General features: G+C 40.7%; 1 protein-coding gene across 3 annotated transcripts in view; it reads left to right on the forward strand.

Annotated features, from left to right (window-relative positions):
- FRMPD4 (FERM and PDZ domain containing 4) overlaps positions 1–20,926 on the forward strand; it is a 316,048-nt gene that overhangs the window by 229,067 nt on the left and 66,055 nt on the right. For all 3 annotated transcript variants that reach the window (XM_075428441.1, XM_075428461.1, XM_075428451.1), the window contains exons 3-4: positions 15,943–16,103; positions 18,205–18,307. In XM_075428441.1, coding sequence (XP_075284556.1) covers positions 15,943–16,103; positions 18,205–18,307 — 264 coding nt within the window. The remainder of the gene's footprint in view (positions 1–15,942; positions 16,104–18,204; positions 18,308–20,926) is intronic.

Genomic DNA, 20,926 nt, shown 5'->3' on the forward strand with positions numbered 1-20,926 from the left:
CACTTTCACTAAAAGAGAAACTGAACCATGATTTACAAAGCAAATCAAATACTTCCAGCGTGAGTGACTTAAATTTCTCCTAAGGGTGACACTGGAAGCGTAGTCCTGCCTGAAGATCAGAAAGGAAAGCACATGCAAAGGCAAAGGAAGGCAAGCACCAGCAGAGGACCTGGATGTGCAGATTTTCCCAACTGGATCATGCCACATTGTTTCACTCTAAGGGATTCATTTGACCCTAACAGCACATAAAATGCAGGTTTACGCCCAGCTGTTCAATATGGAAGCTGCGTTGCAGCCTCAATTTAACAAGAGCTGTGCAAAAGGGCAATGAAACCCCAATCTTCTGACTGCCTGTAGTTGCAGCTATGAGGAAATGTAAGAGGAAGAGACAGGTTTTTGTTCTTCCAGAAAGTGTTTGGTTTCTGTTTATGTTTTATTTAACCTGGCAATGTGTACACAGCTTTAGGGTTGGATTAGTGACAGCTTTTTCTCCAAGGATCTAAGCTCTACTGTAGAAGATTTCCCAGGCAGTGTAGTCATTGTAACAGTGAGAAAAGAGGATGCCGGTGGCTGTACGCTGGGGTCTGTGCACAGTGGCTGTACCTGGGCTCCTTTATACTGGAGTGATTAGATCCCTTTAATGTTAGAAGCTTTTTTTTTTTTTTTGGTTTTACGGTGAGTTTGCAGTGCCTCAGCTACGTTTTAGTAGGAAGCGTTCCTTTCAGTGTGACCAGAAGTACAGGGAATGCTGGTTGATTGAGCACACCGAGGACAGTGGTATTTGATGGACGGGGAGATTCTCTGCTTCCCACAAACACCATCTTTGCCTTGCCTGGGCTGAGTTTCACTCAGGTGTTGCTGTAAGTCAGGCTGCTAGTGCACTCAGAAGGGAATTAAATGTTGATTGATGTTTGCACTAAGCTCTAAGAAAGCATCCTGGTAGGAGAAGAACAAGTTGGGTTTTGTCAGTCTCTGGGAAGAGGCTGGAAGGAGGTTATGGAAGTTATGAAGCTTACGAGAAAGTCTTCCTTGTAATCTTTCCCGCACTGAGACTCTGTAATGTCACGGGTATAACGTGGAGTGGTCCCAGTTGTCCAGAAGTTTGACTGTGAATTTTTTCTTGGCAGTAGCGACGCTTTTCCCACATTATGCATGGTTAAAAGGAATTGAGGGGTTTGCTAATGAGTGGCTTCTCCTCTTATTTCATCTCTACTAACTCTCCTTTCCTTCCCATTCCTCCTTCTGTTGCATGGTTTGACTATGAAAAAAAGTCATCCCGGACTTAGTGTGCTCATGTTCCTTGTTTTGGGTTTTTTTCTCTCCAGTCACTCTTCAGAGGTTGTATATAGGGCCTGTGGTTTGGTGCTTGGGTTGGGTTTTTTTCTAAGACAGTCCTAGTGTATCACCTTCTTATGAGGATGGGATTCTTCTTTTGCACCTGGGTACTCTGAATTGTTGTGAGGCATCTATCTGTATTTTAAAGTGGAAAAACTGTGGTTTGTTTAAAAAGTGGGTTCTTTTTACTATTCTTCTCTCTTAGGAGAACACAAGAGGAGAATGTTCATTGGTGAAGAAAGATTTATTGCAGGATATTCTCTATTTGTTCTGCACATGGAATTTTTTCTGGTTTGTTGTGTGGGGTTTTTTTTTAGTGCTTGAAGTATTTGAATCAGGCCAAAATCAGGAGGTAGAAATACACTTCCTACAACTGGTAATATAGCAACCTAGATAACTCTACAAAATGTAGGTGCAGAAGCTTAAATGGGACTTATCCTAAAACTAATCCTAAATTCCACCACCACCCCCGCTATTTCACCTGTAGCATAACTATAACTGTCAGACATAATGTTTCCTGAATCACCGATGCTTTGGTGTATCTTATTTTTTCCACACCAAAGAATGTATTGTAAACTGTGTTCAAGAAGGATATGAATCTGATCGAAAATGTAAAACTTTTCTAACATCAGTTCCTTATGTTTATGGAGATTTTGGTAGAACAGTGAGTAGGTTCCTTATCCATCGCTGGAGAATGCTTGTTATTTTCTCTTGCCAGATGTTTTAATTGGTTTTAGAAAATGGTAGAGTGAGCTTTGCATTTTTTAGTTCCAGTTGTTTTAAGCCACTTGTGAGAATGTATGACTCCTGTTTCAAAACAGAGAGTAATTTTATTTCCAGATGTGATAGATGTTGTCTCTCCTGCCCCCAAATGTTGAATCATATAGTTTTTGAAGTTAAGCTACTTGTCAGAACTGAGTAAAACTTCTCTAATTAATCTCTCTGAGTTCTTGATTTCTGGAATAATAACAATTTGATTGGCATATTTTGTGAAATAAAAATGCTATATGATTGAATGATGAAAATTAGTTCCATTTATAGACTAGGCTTTATGTGATCTGAAAATACAAAGGTTGGTTGTCTGAGTGTCTCTTTTGGGGGCGGGGGTGCGGATTTGAGGAATACGTGATTCCTGCATATGCTGACCTATTATTCTATTAAAATTGGTCTATTAAATGTCCAGAAAGTGGTTTCCTACTTTCACTTTGTAGGCTGTGGCATGTCCAAGAAGTGCGTAATTTCTGGAGATGTCAGTAAAGATATTACACGTGTGTGTTTATATGTACCTTGCTGAGTTGGTGGTGTTTAACACGCCAGCGCTGCAGGAGGAGGTGACCACTGTGGAGCCCCTGTGGTCTGGTGGGAAGGTGTTGGCTGGTGACGATGATGGGGAGGTGGTGGGGCAGAGAGCGGGCTCGGTCAGCCTGCGCACGTCCCCAGAGTCGGGGTGCAGGGTGCCGTGAAGGAGTTACGGCTGCGGGCTGGTGGCGGAGCTCTGAAAATAGAGGATATTCTCCTGGGCTGCAGTCAGCGTTGCCCTGGAGCTGCTGGTTGGATGGATGCTTTAGTGCAAGGGTCAGTCAGAGACTGCAGGCTTAGAGCAGCACTTCTGGCAAAGCGTGACTTAAACAGCTGCTCGGAAACACGGAGGACCTCGCTCCCCTTTCAGAGAGAGCGTTAGGCTGTTCTGACACCAGTTTATGTGCCATGTAAATGAAATAGAGACCTCTGGTCCCCCTGGAACAGCAGGCTGAGACCTAAGTCAGCAGGCTTGGCTCAGCTTTTCATTCCATGGTGGAAATGCTCTTTACATTTACTTTTATCGCAGACATTTAAAACCAAAATTCAATATGCTTTGTGTGGACACTAAAATGAGGCCACAATGTATTTTGTAGAGTCAAGGGTTTAACTGACATACTAATGCAGAGGTTTCCATCTCCCCCCCCCCCCCCCCCCAGCTCACCTCCCCACCGCCATGTGCTATGCCAGGCAGTTGAAGTTCTGCCCTGAGTTTCAAAGGCCACTATGGTTCAGTGATGTTATGTGAAAATTGAAGTGCTTTGGGCCGGGAAGTGTGATCTAACTATAAAATGTTATTATAGATAGAATGCCCTGCTTAATTGAGACATAGTAAATTGGGGACTTCTTCACTGGAACACTTCCTACAAAATTGATTTATCCTGATGGTACAGACTGCAGCTTAGTGGGGGTATAGCACTGGCCTAAATTTAGCTGCTGAAGTCGGATCATGTCATGGATGATGTTTAAACAAGTGTGTATTTCAGCACTCTCTTATTTTCTGGCTTGTTTTGATTTTGTGTTGTGTTTTTGGTTTTTTGTTTTTTGTTTTTTTTTTTTAATTTAGCCTTGCTAAATTTAATATGGCTACTGAATAGCACTCCTTCCTTTTAACCCTGAACCCCAGAGCAGCCTGAGCCTGAAAGGGACCAACACTTCCAAGCAAAACGATTTACATTCGCTGCCAATGCCCCAAGTCCATTGTTGTTCTTAAGCTTGAGAAGATAAGTAAGACATAAACATATTTCAGAATGTTAGGGCTTATTTTCTTCGAGTTTGGGCTGTTCTGTGGTGTGACCAGTATATATACAGAAAGAGAGATTACATTATGTATCTAATATTACAGTAAGCTGAAAATATGTGTTGTATCAGTGTCCAAGATTTTGTTTTAATTGTACTTGGTTGTCTAAAAGTCTTGAGTCTCTAAAGTCTTTGTTTCAGTACTGTATTTAATGTTAGAAATGCACCAGTGTTGGTTTTCGTCAAAAAAAAAAAAGAAAAAGATACTCATAAATACTTTTTGTATGTTTTCAGTTCTGAGACTTTGAAGACCTTTAATTATGTTTTTCATGAGGACTTTGCAGAGTTTATTACCTTTTAGACTGCAGAAGAGAGTGATGTGTTTGTGGTTTAACCAATAAGTAAACCATCTGTAGAATTGCTCTGAACTCCGAAGTGAGGATTGTCGTAGTTTGGAATTAGCTACAAACTGTAAGTCTGATAGAAGTTAATGATAAATATAGAAGTTAACGATGAATTCTCCCTGGTGTGCAGGAGGGCCAGCTCTTCTAGACAGCTGGAGCTGTTGGAGTAATGTTGTCAGTAGCGCTGGCTGCGGCTGCGCTTTGTACGTCTGCTCCTGTCAGACCCAGCGGGGATGATTGTCACAATAACTCTCTCTTTTTCAATGCCTTTGGTGGCAATAAAAGGGAGGAGTGAGTTCTCAAGACCTTGCAGAATTGCGCGTTATTTTTATAAATCTCGGAGATGTTGATCAGAGTTCAAAGGTGAAGCTTCTAGAACTTTATCATCTATCAGTAGCATTAATTTTTAGAAAGTTCTGACATTAAGCATATTTATGCCTCTTTACTGTCTTGTATTCTTTGTTAAGAGTTCATTAAATGTAGAAAGACTGCATTTTTCGTAGGATTGTGCCAATTATAATGTGATGATAATTAAACTTGAGTTTTATGTGTTCTTTTAAAATGCAAAAGTGCTGTATTAAAATCTTCGTATTTCTGCTTCATCAAAATTAAATGCCTATCTAGAAACCTTGTAAAGCTCTGCTCTGTATTATTTACAATAGAAAAAGAGAAAAATCGTGAAGCAATATAAGCTGCATATTTTGCCGAAAAAATTTCATTCCTTAATTCAGTCATTTGTTACATTTTTCTCAAAATGGTAAATTTGTCTTAAAAATTAAAAACATCTTTCTGATAGGTAATAACAGTAGAAGAGCCACATGCAGAATTAAAAGAGAAAATGTCTCCAAATACCTTTCTTCTCTGGTTTTATCATTTTGCTCTGCTGATGAGGTTCTGGTCTGTGACTGTCGCAGACGAAAGTTACACAGCTCATTGTGCCTGTTTGCTTCTTGGGTGTTTTTTAGGAGTGGTGAAGGTTTGTTTTTCTCTGTGGGGAAAAATGTGTAATCCCAGTGTCTTAAACTTCACAGGAACTTCACCTAAATTATGATCCCTGTTAGAAACTGCTAAACTGAACAAAGAGTTTGGCTATGTTGGCAGATTACATGGTAAATATTTATATTAAAATGTATCAATGATCTCATATATATTTGGTATATCAGTAGTATTACTAAAGTTGGATTAGAAGTTGGCCGATTATTAACTGGCTCCATAAATTCCTGTGTTTTGCATGTAGGATTTTGTGATGGGGATTTGTTGTTCTGTTGTACTGACTCAGACCCTGCCTGGGACAAAGCATCCCAGCTGCAGCTGGATATACACCCTTCTCCTTTTCGAGTCCCTAATATAACACCTGATTTGGCTTCCTTGCATTTGAAATCAGAGTGTTTTACTAAAACCTGCATCCTTCATTTCATGGTATCTGAACTCCCGTTCTGGCACGTTTCGTTTACTTGCCTTATTAAGAGCTTCCACTTGTCTGTCTACAGTGAATTGGGACTTCTTGAGATGAACGGGGAGATTTGATGTGCTGATCAGCCTGGCTGCAACTTCCATTATCATTTTCTTCTAATTTTTTTTCCAAGATTACTGCAAATGACACTTGTATTTGACCTTTATCTGTACCTGTAAGTAGGGGATTGCTATCTGAATAGGCTTCTCTTCAGCAGTTTAACCCCAAGGGGTCTGTTGAACTGTCTAATATTGCCTTTTAACTGCTTTACCTTATGAGAAAGCTTGCTGGTAGTTATGATTGCATGGAGGTAATGTTTCTTGTACATCATTACCATGCATACTGTCTTTACTAATATTTATGTAAATACTGTCAAACATAATGGATTAGTACTTGGGCATTTGTTTTCATTTATAGGTAAATAGAACTTACCCACAGGCTTTAGCGAAAGCTTCCTGGATATAATGAAGCAGAATTATGATCAGCAGCACCCCTGTTTTTAACGTATATAAAATACCCTGTGGTTACTAGCAGTGCTCTCACTTACAAAGGTTAGAAACTTACTTTGAAATGAAAAAATAGGCCCAGAAAAATAATTCTGCTGTGTTGTGCTAAAGTATAGCGAATAATCTATCAGAAAAAAAAAAAAGATCAAATGCACCTGATTTTTTTGCCTTTCTATATCCCAAGATTAATTTGTGCGTGACAGCTCTATCTGGCAGCCTCACCTCCCATCAGTGCAATCTGTCATTCTGGATTATTTCAATTAAGTTCTCTTTCTCATTTTGCATTTGCTGAGGAGTCGTAATGGCACACTCCCAAATCAGCAGTCAAGAAGAGTAATCCTCTCTATTTGTATGTTGTTAAAAGGAAAAGAAAAGAGATGGTTTCTCTTTTGCCACTCTGTCCTGGAGGCCTTCTCTGGAGTTGTTACAGAATTAGAAGATTTTCTTTGAACACTGACTGTGAAGACTTAGTTACAGAACGTGAAAGCTTGATTTAGGGGTTTTTATGAGTTACTGTGAAAATCTTTCAAATTCATTCTGTACACCTTGGTTGCTTGTAGAGTTCTTTCACTTTACGTAAACTCACTTCTGTCAGATAGCCAGAGAACGAAGAGCTTTTTCTTGCACTCGTTGCTTCAGTGCAGAAGTTGGACTTCTTTATAAAAGCCCAGCAACTTTCAAAGCTTCCCTGTGCTCCAGTCTTCAGGGAAGAGAATTCATGCCCGGCATGGGAAACTGGAGACAGCTTATTGTACTGCCGTACAGATTGCTTTTCCGTGTGCTCCTGAACTCAGAGAAACTCATGTTTCTAACTGGGTTGCTGTGTTACCCTCTGCTGAAGCCAGCTCTCCAACCTGCTTCTGAGTGCGGAGAGCTGTACCCTGCCAGAATGATACAGTAGTTAAAATGCCTGAACATTTAAATACGTGGTTGTGGATAAACTAAGCAGCTGCAGTAGTGAGTACCCACTTCGTATCTACTAACCCATTCGTTGCTACTTTCACCTGATTGCTGCTTCCCGCTGATGTTTAGTTTCCACCTGCAAAAGGCTGCGTTTTGCTGAAGAGGCAATAGATGAAATGCTGGTTTGATGTGATACCACCAGAAGGGCTGGCTTTCGTTTGGGAGCCTTCCAGTGTAGACTGTGAAAAGGAGGAAATAAATAGATAATTCAGAGCCCTTGCTGTGACCTGCTCATCCTTGCAGTTGCTGAAGGAATGAGGAAGATTCACTTCAAAGGAGAAACAAATGGGTTTTACTTCTGTGTAAGTGCTTATCTCCATATGGTCGTTACTGTGCTGAGTTACCAGGAGTTAGGCAGGTACAGAGATGCTGAAGGGGCTTTGGTATTTCAGCTGTTTGTTCATGCCAAGCCCAGCTGTACCAGGGGGTTACAATGGGCACGTTAAATCTGGATGCTGTCTTCTTACCACGTTACTGGGGTACCCACACTTAGTGTGTACAGAGAATGACATGTGCCTGTCAAAGCAAGTCTCCAGCATTGCACCAGACCAGATTTTTTTAGTCAGGAGCTTTCCTAATCTAACCGGCAACTTAGAAGCTATTTCCATGGCGTTTCTCCCCTCCCTTTCTTTTTTTGTCATTTCAGTTGGACAAATCGTTCTTGTTGAGTTGGAGACAGCAGCTCCTTTTCCTCACTGGATGAGGAACACTGGCGGCCCTCAGCGTAGGTCTGTGCCATTTGCTGCAGAGCTCGACTAGGCAGGAGCTGACAGATTGCTGTCAGTGGGGTTAGCATGAAACCTCCCAACAGCAGGTCGAGGAGGAACTGTCTGTTCTGTTTTCCAGAGGACATTTTCAGCCCAACTGAATTTATTGTGTATTTGTAGTTCAGTAAATATTCTTTTTTGCCCTTGCTATGTCTTTAGTTGCAATAGGATTTATTGATGCACGTATAGAAGATAATGGAAAGCTACACTTGAGTTCATCTTTAAAGGCCTCAGCGTAGTTCACTATCCTACATGGAGTTTCTCAGATCATGTAAAAAAAAAAAATCCCTTTTGTGGGAAAAAACCCAGGGTGTACTTCTGATCCTACCCCAGTAAGTGTGAGACATTCCTGCCTTGGAGGAGTGCCAGTGATGCTGATAACTTCTTGCACAATTTCCTTCTTGAAGGAGATGCGCCAGGCAGGTGGCCAGATGCCCTGTGTCCTGCAGCTGCACCACCAGCCTGTGCTGCACACAAGAGCCAGCTCGCTGAAGGGCTTCTTCCAGGAAGGACGTGTCAGTGACGTGGTGGGGTCCTAAATCTCTGTTCCAGAAGAAGGCAAGGCCCAGTTGGTGGTGCGTTTGGGACCCCTGGCGTAACCAGCTGATGCTGGTCCCAGCCTTTTCTGCTGCCTTGCTCCCTCCGATGGTGAGGTTTCCCTGTGCCTACGCAGCCCCAGGCAGGCTTGCCCTGGAGTTGCTTGTGGGAGGCAGCTGGCTCTTCAGCCCCAGTCTAGTACATATGAATAATTTGTGAGCTTCCTTTGGCTGTGTAAACCTGCTCAAGCCAGCAGAGTAGGCCACTGAATCTCCTCCTATTTACAGGCTTCCAACCCAGGAGCATCTCTGCTGAAGCCAGCGTCACCTTGGTGGGAAAAGATTGCCAGGAGAAAACACTGGGTGCAGAAATGCCATTCAGTACAGTGTGTAGCAGCGTAATTACACCTCAAGGGGAGGCTGTCAGCATGCATTATATGCCATACGTGAACGGGTGCAGTTTAGACGTACTCGTCGTCAGCACACTGATGTAGGCTGTGCATTTCAGGCAGTGAGGAAGGCAGAGGCTGGCATCGTACTCTGCTTACAGAGGAGACAATTCCAGCATTAAGGTGGCCAGTGTTGCTGGGAGCTCTTGTTCCAACTCTTACCATTCCTTCTTCTGGGAGAGATTATTCTTTGAGATTTTTTCCTAACATAGTCAAGTGTTGAAAACCATTTTTTTTTTCATTCTTGTCCTTTTTTTACTCTGTAACTCATCTTGTGATATTCATAACCCTCTGCATGGTCCTTTCATGTCTTTCCTTCCCATCCTCTGTGGCCCTTCCTTTGTCATGGCCAATTTCCACCAAGATGTTTCTATGCAATTTCTGCTATTTGGCTGAGCCCCATCTCAATACAGCAGGCAGGAAACTCGGTGTCCATCGTGAACAGAGCTCCAGAAATGCTTTTGGCCATCCTGAGTGAAAACAATTGAAAGGGATCCTCTCTGGCAATCTGTAGATCCAAAACTCAAAACAGAAAACTGCTAGTCTGCAGTTTGGGTTTGAGGCTTATTTCCATGTCTTCGTGGGAGTCAAGTATAGAAGTTTGTTTTCTTCCCAATATGTAGCATTCATATACAGTATATGCAGCTTACAGAACCATTCACGTATTACGGATGTAATATTCTCAGTATGAGGGTGCTAATTGTCATTGTAAAATATACTTTCCGTGTATTTCTCCCAGTGCCTGACTGAAGCTGAGTATAAATCTTTTTATCCATCTGAATTCGTATTCATCTTGGTTTTATTCACTGCTATTTTGCTTCACTTTGCCTTGCTTAGATCGAACATCGTGCCTGGCAGTGGAGGGAGGAAGAGTCAATTTTGAAATTTTTTACGTGTCAGATTTCCCTGTATCCAATTTTATCAAAAAGCTGTCACCAACTTCTTCTGAAACCAGCAAACCTTTTTCTTTCTAATTACATTTTTACCATATGTTCATCCAGATGGCATATGCCAAACATTTTCTAGGGTGCTATAAAATGACCTGACTTTAGAGGATTTAACTGCTGAAGAAGCTTATGAAAAAAACAGAATTGACACAGGGGCAGAAAAATAGTCCTAGAAAGAAAGAAAAAAACCAGATAAATCTTCCCAGTTATATTTTGTGCCTGTGATACTGAATTCTTAACATATGCACCTGCACAAAAACATTGAAAATGTAGGGAATATTTTGTTGAAGTGTTAGAAGTTGACTCCTTTTTGAACAGCTGAAAATAAAACTTTTGTCTGTTAAGTATGTCTAAAAAGAACTCTGGAGCTGTGAGCAACTCTCTGGTTTGCTGCAAAACAGAATGAGAAAGTTTCTCAAGCCACCAGATTCTCTGTAAGAGAAATTTTACTTAGTGATGTAATAACTATTTGGGCACTTTTTTCCTGAAATGTCATTTCCAAGTAGAAGACAGATACGGTTGATGCATGATTTTGACACTTGTGTCCTAGTTCTTAACAATTCTTCTGGGATTTCTTAGAGAAAATAAATTAACTTGGGGTAGGCTGAGAGATGCCAGGAATTTGAGGAGAGAAGGAAGGAAGGAAGGAAGAAGATTATTTTTCATATTTGGCTGCTAGTTAAGATGAAGGTCAATTTTTCATCCTCTGGAGAGTTTATGTATTTGTTTTCACCTATGACGGTTTCCTTTTAACTGTCATCATTGTTTTGATAGTCTTTTCAGATTATCAAGGGGGGAAACTATAAAATACCCTCATGATATTATCAGTTTCCATAATACTGTCTGGAGTCTCAAGCAATTTTACTTACAGCTAATTCCTGAAGACAGGTGATAGAGTGAGAATCAAATCTACTTCCTTTTGTTGCTGCAGTAGCTTCTGCGACTTGGAGTGGCAAATGAAATTTTGACCGCACAACCCAAGGCTTGTAATAGAGTATGAACCAAAGTGTAGTTTCAGGCAGGATGGGCAGAGTCTCGTGGTCTCGGGGATTCAGCTGGGCAATTGTAAATGGAGTTTGTTCGGTGTCTGTAACTTGCATAGGTCTTTTTGAAAATCACAACTGCAATCAACAAAGGAGATCCTCCACCTCCTCCGAGTTAATGACACAGGATTTTAACAGTGCTCAACAATTTGAAGTGGTTTTGTTATTTCTGAATTAAACCTTTGATAAAAAGTCCTCATCTCCATCCTCCTCGCCCACTTCCACTCATCAACTCATGAGTGCTTTGACATTTCCTCAGACTCCCCTCCATCATTGACCAGGATTACACCTGCTGTGTCTCAAGTCAAAGCAGAGTCTATTTTGTAGTTAAATCAATGTGTATAGCAGAGAGATTAAAACCCTCAAAACTGAGGATTGATGTTAATCTTTGAAGTAATTGAAACAGGCTGTAACATGGAAATACAGAATGAAACACCAAACTGCAGCCTATCTCCACGCTGTATTGTTATGAGGCACCAGCCATTTGGTTACAGGTCAGCTGTTTTAGTGTTTGTCACCATGCAGCTCTATTAAACTCACCTTCAGGTATCACCTTTTCTGCTCTTTTTTTTGGATGTCATTGCAGAAGGGAGCTAAAGCTGTTCAGGTGCCTTTTGCTATGTATTTCCAAAATAATGTTTATCATAACCAGGGTTTCTGGATTCATGCCGTAGTTTTCAGTTTCTTAGAAGAATTACACCCCTAAGCATTTTCCTGTGGAAATGCTAACTCCTGCATAACAAAGTTCAGCCTGCTGAGGACAGGCTTTCTTAGCTGCCATAGACAAACCTTGCAGAATTAGCCCACTAATCCCTAAGTGTCAGGGAATGACACGTCAAAATCCAAAGGCTGAAAAATCATTGTTCTGGGATACTTTGCTTTTAATTACTAATATGCATTATTAAATCAAGCTCTTATTTTAATTGCAGTCTTTGTTTTAGATATTCCTTGGGTTACTCAGTGTGTAATTTGAATGAGGAAAATACTAGGAAGGTTTCCATAGAAAACATTACTAAGTTAATCATTAGGAAGCTAATGATGTGAAGATTCAAATTGCCAGCCTTAAACTATACCTTCGACTTTCCTGAGCGTGAATTCAGGCATGCACTTATTACCTTGGGCTCCCCAGAATGGCCTGGGCAGCTAAATTGTGTTTGCAGGTGCTGGCTGCCTTGTCGCAGCTGGTCAGTGTTCCCCAAGGTGTTTTTCTTTCCTAATATTCTTCTTCCTTCACTCAATGTAGGACCCTTTGGAGATGAGTGTGCATGCCAATTTTATGCTGCCCTGAAAGACCTCCATTCTCTTCTGTGTGTTGGTGCACGTACAGTCAGATGACTTCGTTCTCGTTTCCCCTTTTACCCTCTCTTTTGAGTAGAGTAGTTGCCACAGAAAGCTTTTGAGCATTAAGTACTTGGAATTACACTTATGTTATGATTTTCTGTAGCTGGTAGTTTGTCTCTTGGAAGAGGCTGGTATATAAAATCTCTGTTCAAGAAATTCTCGAAGAATTACTCTCCTTAATAGTTGCCGCTGTCCCCCACTGCTCACAATAAGAGTGCATCAAAGATAGCCTTTTGTAGAGCACGGACTCAGTCACTGAAAATGGTAGGAAATACGTATTTTTCTGAAAAGGTGATCTAAGGGCAGCTTGTGTTTGTGTATGGGGAAAGAACAGTTCATACTTGAAATCCCAGCCCTTTTCTTCCATTTTCCTTTCAGAAAAGTAAATCTTTAGGTATGAACCAGGTACAGTACCATCTAAACACATTTTTTTACTGTGTACGAAGCAAATAGGAAGTTTGCAGTGCTGGAGTTATTTGTATATGTTTCACTGTGTAAGTGATGCTCTGTGTAAAGTTCCCCAAGGTGGCTGTTTTGAGTCCAAGTTTATTAGATTCTGCTCTTAGCATAGTTATTCTTCAGGAGTCGATATTTTCCATAGCTGAGATGAAGATCAAAGACGTCTAATTAATACAAAATTCAAATTAGTCTTGAACTATGGTACTACAACTGGCATCTCAATAATGAACTAGCCACAGGAGGAAGCAGGTTTGTCAACGTACCATCACACAAAGCTTGGAGTATTCATCTAATCTCTTCTGGGATCATATTGATATATCTTGCTGCTCTCTTGAAATACACTTCCAACGTACTGAATGATACAAGAATATCTGATGCAGCAAGCTGTGGAAGCGTGAGTGCAGAGCCTTTTTAGTTGATGTATTTGAAGGTGGATAACCTTAAAAAATCAATAAAACCTGCTGTGCCACTCAGAATCATGATGGACTGTTCCTTGCTGATCCTCTTGCTTAGGCTTTGGATAACTAATGCTGTGCTGCTGCAGCTCCTCAGTACAAGCCGATGCAATGGCTGGAGCGAGGCATCCAGTGGCAGAGCTGCTCTTTTGAGCAAATCTCTATGTCTGCTCTTGGAATTTGTTATCTGAAGTGCAGCTGTTGGTGAGATTTCGTGGGGGGTTGTTTTGGCTTTTTTTTCTTCATGATTTAGTTTTCAAACCAGACTACACAAGTGCTTGAAGAGAGAGGATGTACAATGGCAGGAAAATAGTTCTCAAAGGCTGAAGTGGTATTTTGAAGTTGCTTATAAATACGGCATTTCCTCTTTGGAGACAGCGTCAGCTGGTAGTGCCCCAGTTACAAAAACGGAAACAGCTATTAGGAAGAAATGATTCAATAGAACATTTTAACTTTGTGAGAAGTTTGGTAAGGCTATCACCTAAAAGAGGTGACAAATGCAGAGTTTCGTATTCTCTACCAAAGCAAAGTTCACAAGCTGAAATAGATAGTTTTTGAAATACCAGTGACACCTCAGAAAGTGTCCCGTTTGAAAGATAAAATGTTTGAAAATCTAGAAGCCCAAATCGTAAATAGGAGTTGATGGGAGGAGGGTGGCTGGGAGGTCTTGAAGATAGACTTCTTAAAGAGTCTACATATATCTCTCTGGATTTTCTAACAGTTCTTTTGAATAAACATAATAAAAAATTATCTGAAATTAATTGAGAAAAACTAGAGGGATGAGAGGAGGAGGAGAATGAAGTATCAGATGTGATGCTTTACCATTTTCTTTGTTGCTTTCACCTTATGCAGATGCTAAGAGAGCACAGAGATATTAGCTCTGTCTCTCCTATTTTTGTAAGGAAGTAGCTTCTGCTACCTCTGATCATATGCACAAAAAGGCAGCATGTTACTCTTGGGCAGACTGAATCTAGTGATAGAGAATTTATTTGAAGAAAAGCCCTAGAAAAATCCAGTCACAGGAGTAAACTCCCACTGAGAGTTTACTGAGATTTTGCTGCTCTTCTGTGTATCAGTAATAGAAGCAGACCATGGAGAGAATAAAAATTGATGTCATCCCCAAGGTGTGTGTGTTGGGGAAATATCAGAGAAGCTTTTGCCTGTCACTGATGCTGAAAACAGATCTCTGAATGATGCCTTGCTCCTTGCAGACTGCCTGCATGGAGTTCTTCAGGGAATTGTTTTTGAAGGTGGAAAAGGGACAGGAAGTGAGTGCAGCAGTTCTGGTCACATGAGATGTCCCTTAACTCTCGTGTTATAACATGTTATAACTACAAGGCTATGGAAAATTTACTTGATTTTCATGTTGTTGATTATTTATGAGGAGACCAACTTTTAAACTGATGATACTGCCTACTGCTGTAGGGGTATCTGCCTCCCTGATGTCCTTTGCGGCATTCTTCGGTTGGGCATCTGCCTGTTACCCTTCTCAGCACAGGAGCCTGTGCCCTTCCTGCAGGCAGGGTTGGGACTTCGCTCGCTTTGCTGCGTTTGTGCACCGAGAGTTGGAGCTAGTTCAGCAGCTCCAGATTTACGGTCTCGTGAAGATAAAAGAAGAGTTAACTCTTGGCCAGGCAGCTTTAAACAAACACTGTCTGAGCTCTGCCAAGACCGCGATAACCCGATGCCGCGAGCTGTAGTCTGTCTTCTTGCTAAGCTGACCAGGTATTGCCTGTTGCCTGCAGGGGTGCCTAGGTTTCCTGAAGCACGTGAGTTCAGTTAATGGCATTTGGAAGGATATCACACTGAAGTGGTCTGTTTGTCTGTGTAATTGGCACTGGGAATTGGTGGCTGTGATTCAGCAGGGAGCTCCGGGCATTGGGTGGGAAACATAAAGTATGTTCCAGTTCACTCTGCATACAGCATCAGTCACATTTCAGTATTCATTAGTGTTAATTTAGGCATCTCTATGCTTTTAAACCGTGAACTCTTTCATAGATATTTCATGTTGGATAGCTTTCTTCCTTTCTATTTCCTGCTTGAAAAATCAAGATCTTTCCCTCCAGCCATGAGAATTTTGTCTTCTAGGTGTGATAAGTAAACTTGGTCAGAACACTGTAGGTGAAAGTAAAGTATTTTAGTAATGGCTGATAAATAGATTTTCTTAAAATCTTTATTTCACCCTGGTGCAATTTGGAATGACTCCAGAGTGTTTACTCGAGTAGTAAATATAGAACTGTTACCTGTGTCTTAGGTAGTCTGTTTCAGAGGGCTCAGCTTGGAAACTTGCTTAATATTTTAGAAAAAAAAATTAAATGTGTGTCCTCTCTTCTTGCAAAAGGCTGGCAGACCCTTAACTGTTATGTTTTGCATTGTGAGTAGGTCACTATCATTTTTCCCCTCCAACAAATGAAGGATGAAAAATTCAAGTACAGATGACAAAGACTTTACTGTTCGGTTATTTTTCTTTCATATATGGGGTATGATTGAATGTATGCTGTCAAAGACAGACCTCTTTATAGGTTGATACTATTGATTATTATTTGAGACCTGCCAGGTGCATTATTAATTTATGTATAAGAAAACATAATAGAAAAACACTTAAGTTGATGTTTTAGTTCCTATAGTGAGAACATTTCAGGTATTCATCTCATATCGTTGCAGAAGTTGCTTTGCTCGAGTAGATACCACAAAATCATGTTTTAATGATTTTTTCCTTTTTCCATCTTTTTTTTTTTTTTCACAGTCACATGACACAATCAGCCACTTTTGAAGACCCTCGAATAGAGAGCTGCCAAATAACCCCTCCAGCCCCTCGGAAAGTGGAAATGAGGAGGGATCCTGTGCTAGGATTTGGGTTTGTGGCTGGTAGTGAAAAGCCAGTTGTTGTACGCTCAGTAACACCAGGTATGTTTTCCCCACCTGACCCCAAAAGCAAACTTGGACTTAATCTGCTGAGATGAAATATAGTTACAAATTTGAGGACTGTTAAAATATTCAGGCAGACAAAGTAATCATCACAAATACTAGGTAGGATTTAAAGCCTTGTATTACTGAGTAGTTTCCCTCCTTGCACTCATTTTTGAACATTATGTAAATGTGTTAACAGAAAGCCAATTTTAGGTTATTGCTCTGAGCCATTACTATTGCTTGCCTGAAAGAAGCTGACCCACTTCCTCTAAAGAAAGAAGGTCTTCTCCCTGTTACGTTTATGTTGGTTTGGTGTCACCTTCATTGCCATTGAATCAGTGTTTTCAAAAGGTACGTTGAGTTGTGAGATTAAAACTTACATATTTTTCATTCCTTTTACCATCAGCTTCACAAGGAGAAACTAGGGTTCTAACTATAACATTGGTTCTAACTACATTTGGTTTTGAAAACGGGGGTGTTATTACTGGCTTTTTTTTTATGAATACATCTGTATAACTATGTGGCAAAAAGTCACATCAAAATAGATCCCGAAATGCCTTACCTGGAGTGAAAAAAGTGAAATTTGTGGTATTTTTGAACTTATGACCAGACCTGGGACTGCTCAGTCTCCCAAATAGCGGGCTCCTGGTCTCTCTGCTTAAAAGTTCAGTTGTTACGTAAAATTGCCTTGGAGCTAAAGGCAGGGATTTGACTTTGCTCCTGTTCAATATGTTCTCCAGAACCCCTGCAGAGAGCAGAGGAGAGGCAAAATTGACTTTGTGAAGTTCTGATGTCATTTACCCACGTGTGTGCATTGATTATATTTGTATTGCTTTCAGATGAAATGCACGGTGTAACTAATATTTGAACTAGATCCAGACAGTTTTTTTCTCACAAGTTAGCACCACTAATGTAGTTTTATGTTAAAGTTCAGTTTGAAAAAGGTGTTTATTATACTCTATTCCAAGTCAATAGGAGGAAAGATGAGCTCAGGACAACATTCTCCTATGTGGACTTGTATCTGTTTATGCTGGATATGTAAGTGAAGTAAAATTTTGAAACCAAACAGAAAAGGAACAGCATAAGCTCAATTGTTGAATGAATTGGTTTTGATACTGAAGCATTTTATTTTAAGACTATCTTCATATTGGTAATATTATTGGGGGATTTTATGTCTCATCATTGCAGAGCTTAAAAACAGGATGTATCTTTTCACCAGCTGTTGGTGATGTCACACTCTCTTATGGGCATGTATCTTGCTAAGAAGCAAAGGATTATGTGCATTTTGTAAAGCATAAACTCAGTATGCATTTCAGCCGTGTCAGAATCCAAAACATGTAGACACATTCACATCTGATTGTCTTCTCAGACTAAAATATCGGTGTCTAACTGAAAGTGGCAATGCTGTTGGACATACATAAAACTTGTGTTCACCAGGTGGTAGGAATCTAGAGGAAAAGGGACTCAAAGGCTGGAAGTACAGAAACCTACTGTCTTCAGTTTTAAGGAAACAGGTTAGAAGGCAGACAGAGAATGGAACAGTCAGAGACGAGACCTGCAAATCACTTTCAAATATGTGAGGTTTCATAGGAAGGAGGAATAAGATGTTCTCCAGTGTTACTCTCCCTGGGGCAAGAAATGATGTGTTGCAACAAGGAAGATCTGGTGTAGACACCAGGGAAAAGGACTTCCTGGTCTTAACAGCAGTTAAACAGGATCATTTGTTTACAGGCAAAGGAGTTGTCCTCAGGGTGTTCTTACAAGAATATTAGAGAAACTTTGATGAGGGATGGGTAAGGTATGGGTGATCACACCTTAAAGGGTGAGTTAGGCCACCTCCTGTGGGTCTTTTTGGCTGTCCAGAAAATCAAGCCCTTATTTTTAGGTGCCTAAGTATGGGTTTGGATCTTAACTTGAGGAACTTCAGTAGTTTTTGCGATTTTCCTGGTGAGGAAGTACTGGTAATGTCAGAATTAGTGTCAGTGTTAAATATGCCATTAGTTGAAGAAAAAAGCACTCGTACTATGTGAACAACAGAGTGTGTCTGTGCGTTTACAATGGTCTACTAACTTGTGCTTTTTTTTTCATTTGTCTCCAGGTGGCCCCTCTGAAGGAAAGCTTATACCAGGGGATCAGATCATAATGATTAATGATGAGCCAGTCAGCACTGCTCCAAGGGAGAGAGTCATCGACCTTGTCAGGTAGTTGATGTCCTGTCACTTCAACTATGAACCCAGTGGCTTATTGCCTGTGCAGTCATTTGATAATACAGCAAGTCTTGCTGCCTTATGGCTAAGAAACGAGAAAATAATGTTACTTTCGTCATAATGAAGAATGGTGAAGTATTTTAGTTTTGAAATGAAGTGTCCTCTGGGTAGCTCAAAAAATAGAGTAAGATATTGCAGCAGCTCCAAAATACTTGGGTATCAAAAGAGGAATAGCATTTTCCTGATACTTATTTTTGGTTTGAGATGTTGAAAAAATAATTGCTGGAGCAAGGCAGCTCCAGTCACTGTTGCTCTATTGCTTTTTTCACATTAGGAAAGTTGAGTCAGGTCTGTCTTATGTGAAGAGGAAAAAAAAATCTGGTGGGGTAATTTTTGAGAGCAGATGGATACATGTAAGTGAGAGTCTGTAGGGAAGTTCAGGGTGTTTGGGTGGATTGCAGGTAGGTGAGTTTTTGTGAGAGGAGCAGGCAGAGCTGTGTAGATAGGAGGCAGAAAACAAGACAAAAGAGTGACTGTGGAGAATGCAGGAAAGGAAAAATGTCATTATTTGTAATGGCATGTAGAAGGAAAGAAAGGACAAGGACTGACAAACACTCGATGTAGAAAATGATGTTGTGTAGTTGGCAGAATAAGCTTTGCATTTTGAGTGACAAGAAATGTTAGTGCATTGCATAGAAAAATTACTAGTAGTTAAAAAAATAAACATAAAAATTATTATGTTAAATTCCAGTAGCCTGGTTGCTGGACACCAGGTTTGTTTCTGTGTTTTCCTTCTGATTGGTGTAAGCTCTGAACTGGTGGGTCTAGTCGATTCCTGGGAGACACGTTTTAACTGTGCAGGTACCTCACTTGAGAACTCGTAGGTGTCAGTGTTGTCAGCGTTACCCATGTGATTTTGAAAAGTTGCATTTGCTTCCAGAAATTAGGGCAGGAGGTGCCCTGATAGTTGTACTCCTCTTCTAGATCACAATTTGCGCAAATGGGTGCTCATTTGCTGGGGATTCAACTGTGAAGCAAGCTTCCAGAGGAGATATAGAAATGGTATAAGGATGCCAGCAACGCTGATGCCTCTATCTGTGTTAGATGGGTTTGGACAAAATACAATACATTTTCAGATTTAAAAAAAAAAAGCATTAACCTGCATGTCCGCTAACACAAGCCCAGCACATTAAGAGGGGACTATGACACTCTTGGTTTTGTGTCAAAGAGACCCCGTGAGCTGTAGGAACTGTCCTATTCCTAATAAATTTCTGCCCTGTGCTCTGTACTGAGCATCAGCATAAGCCTCACTAATGGATCTTAAACTCATTTTTGATGTCTTTGTTTCTTCATAAAGCGATCATTTTGCAGTCTTCATTCTTTCCTTGATTCTTTGATATGTAAGTAATCAGGATTAGGATCTCTATCTCATTTCTCTGCTATAGTAATAACAACAAGGAAAATAGACTGATTCGGCCTGAGACAAACAGGGTTTATTGTGTGGCTGATTGTCTCTCTGCCTGCAAATGAGAAATTGAGTGAGAATGTCACCCTTCCCAATTATATTGACTCCATAGGTAGTGTCTTAAATGAAGTTGTTTCATTCCAGGGGAAGCTTTTGGTGACACTTTTCTTACACTGTAATTCTACCTCTGCTCTCAAAATGTATCTGCTGTTGGGATTTTGACAGAGACTCATTCTTTGATGAGACTCAGTGTGAAATGCGTTGGGGTTGTATATTACAGCATTTGAAATGAAGAACTTTCTTTTCATACCAGTGGGGTTACCTGGAATGATTAGACACTGTCACTGTACAGTCCTGACACCATAGCAGAAATAATTCTTTGCACCAATGAAATAATGAAGCCCTTCTGTATAACAGAAGCTTTTTATATGGGTTAGAGACATCTACAACTTTGAAAATGCTTGCTTTCAGTTTTCAATGTGCATGGAAGCAATTTCGAAGTCTTGTTTTCCAGCTGGTAGCAATGTATCTGTGGTCAGCAAGGAGTGTGTTTTAGATGCATAGGTTAGGCAATGGGCATAGTTGTAAAATCACAGAAGAACTGACATGGCATTTCTGGAGGTCATCCAGTCCAACCTCTTGCTCAAAGCGGGCTGGTGTCTAAGTTAGACGTGGCTGCTCAGCACTTGTCAAGTTTTTAATATCTCCAAAGACGGAGATTTCACAGCCACACTGGCCAGATGTTTCAGTCCTTAACCAGTGGCCTTTCAAAGATGATAGAGAACCGCTTTTACAAGACATGAGCCAACTCCCTCGGCAGCTTTAGATGCATCCCATCTACACCGATGGACTTGTGAGTGTCCCTCTTGCCAAAGAAATCCCTCTGCTACTAAACACAGGGATCAGGGTGGCAGACCTTGCCAATAAAGACCAAAGCCAAGAAAGCATCAAGTACCTCAAGCCTTTTCAGTGCTTCATTAGGTTACCCACCCCATTTAGCAGCAAGTTCATATTTCCCTTGGCTTTCATTGCTGATGTACCTGTAGAGTCCCTTCTTGTTACCCTTCACATCCGTACTGGTTTCAGTGCCTGCTGAGCTTTGCAAACTCCATCCCTGCCTTGCCAGGTAGGGCTTCTTTATTCCTCCT

Source organism: Opisthocomus hoazin, chromosome 1 (genome assembly GCF_030867145.1).
Source record: "Opisthocomus hoazin isolate bOpiHoa1 chromosome 1, bOpiHoa1.hap1, whole genome shotgun sequence".
Lineage (NCBI taxonomy): Eukaryota > Metazoa > Chordata > Aves > Opisthocomiformes > Opisthocomidae > Opisthocomus > Opisthocomus hoazin.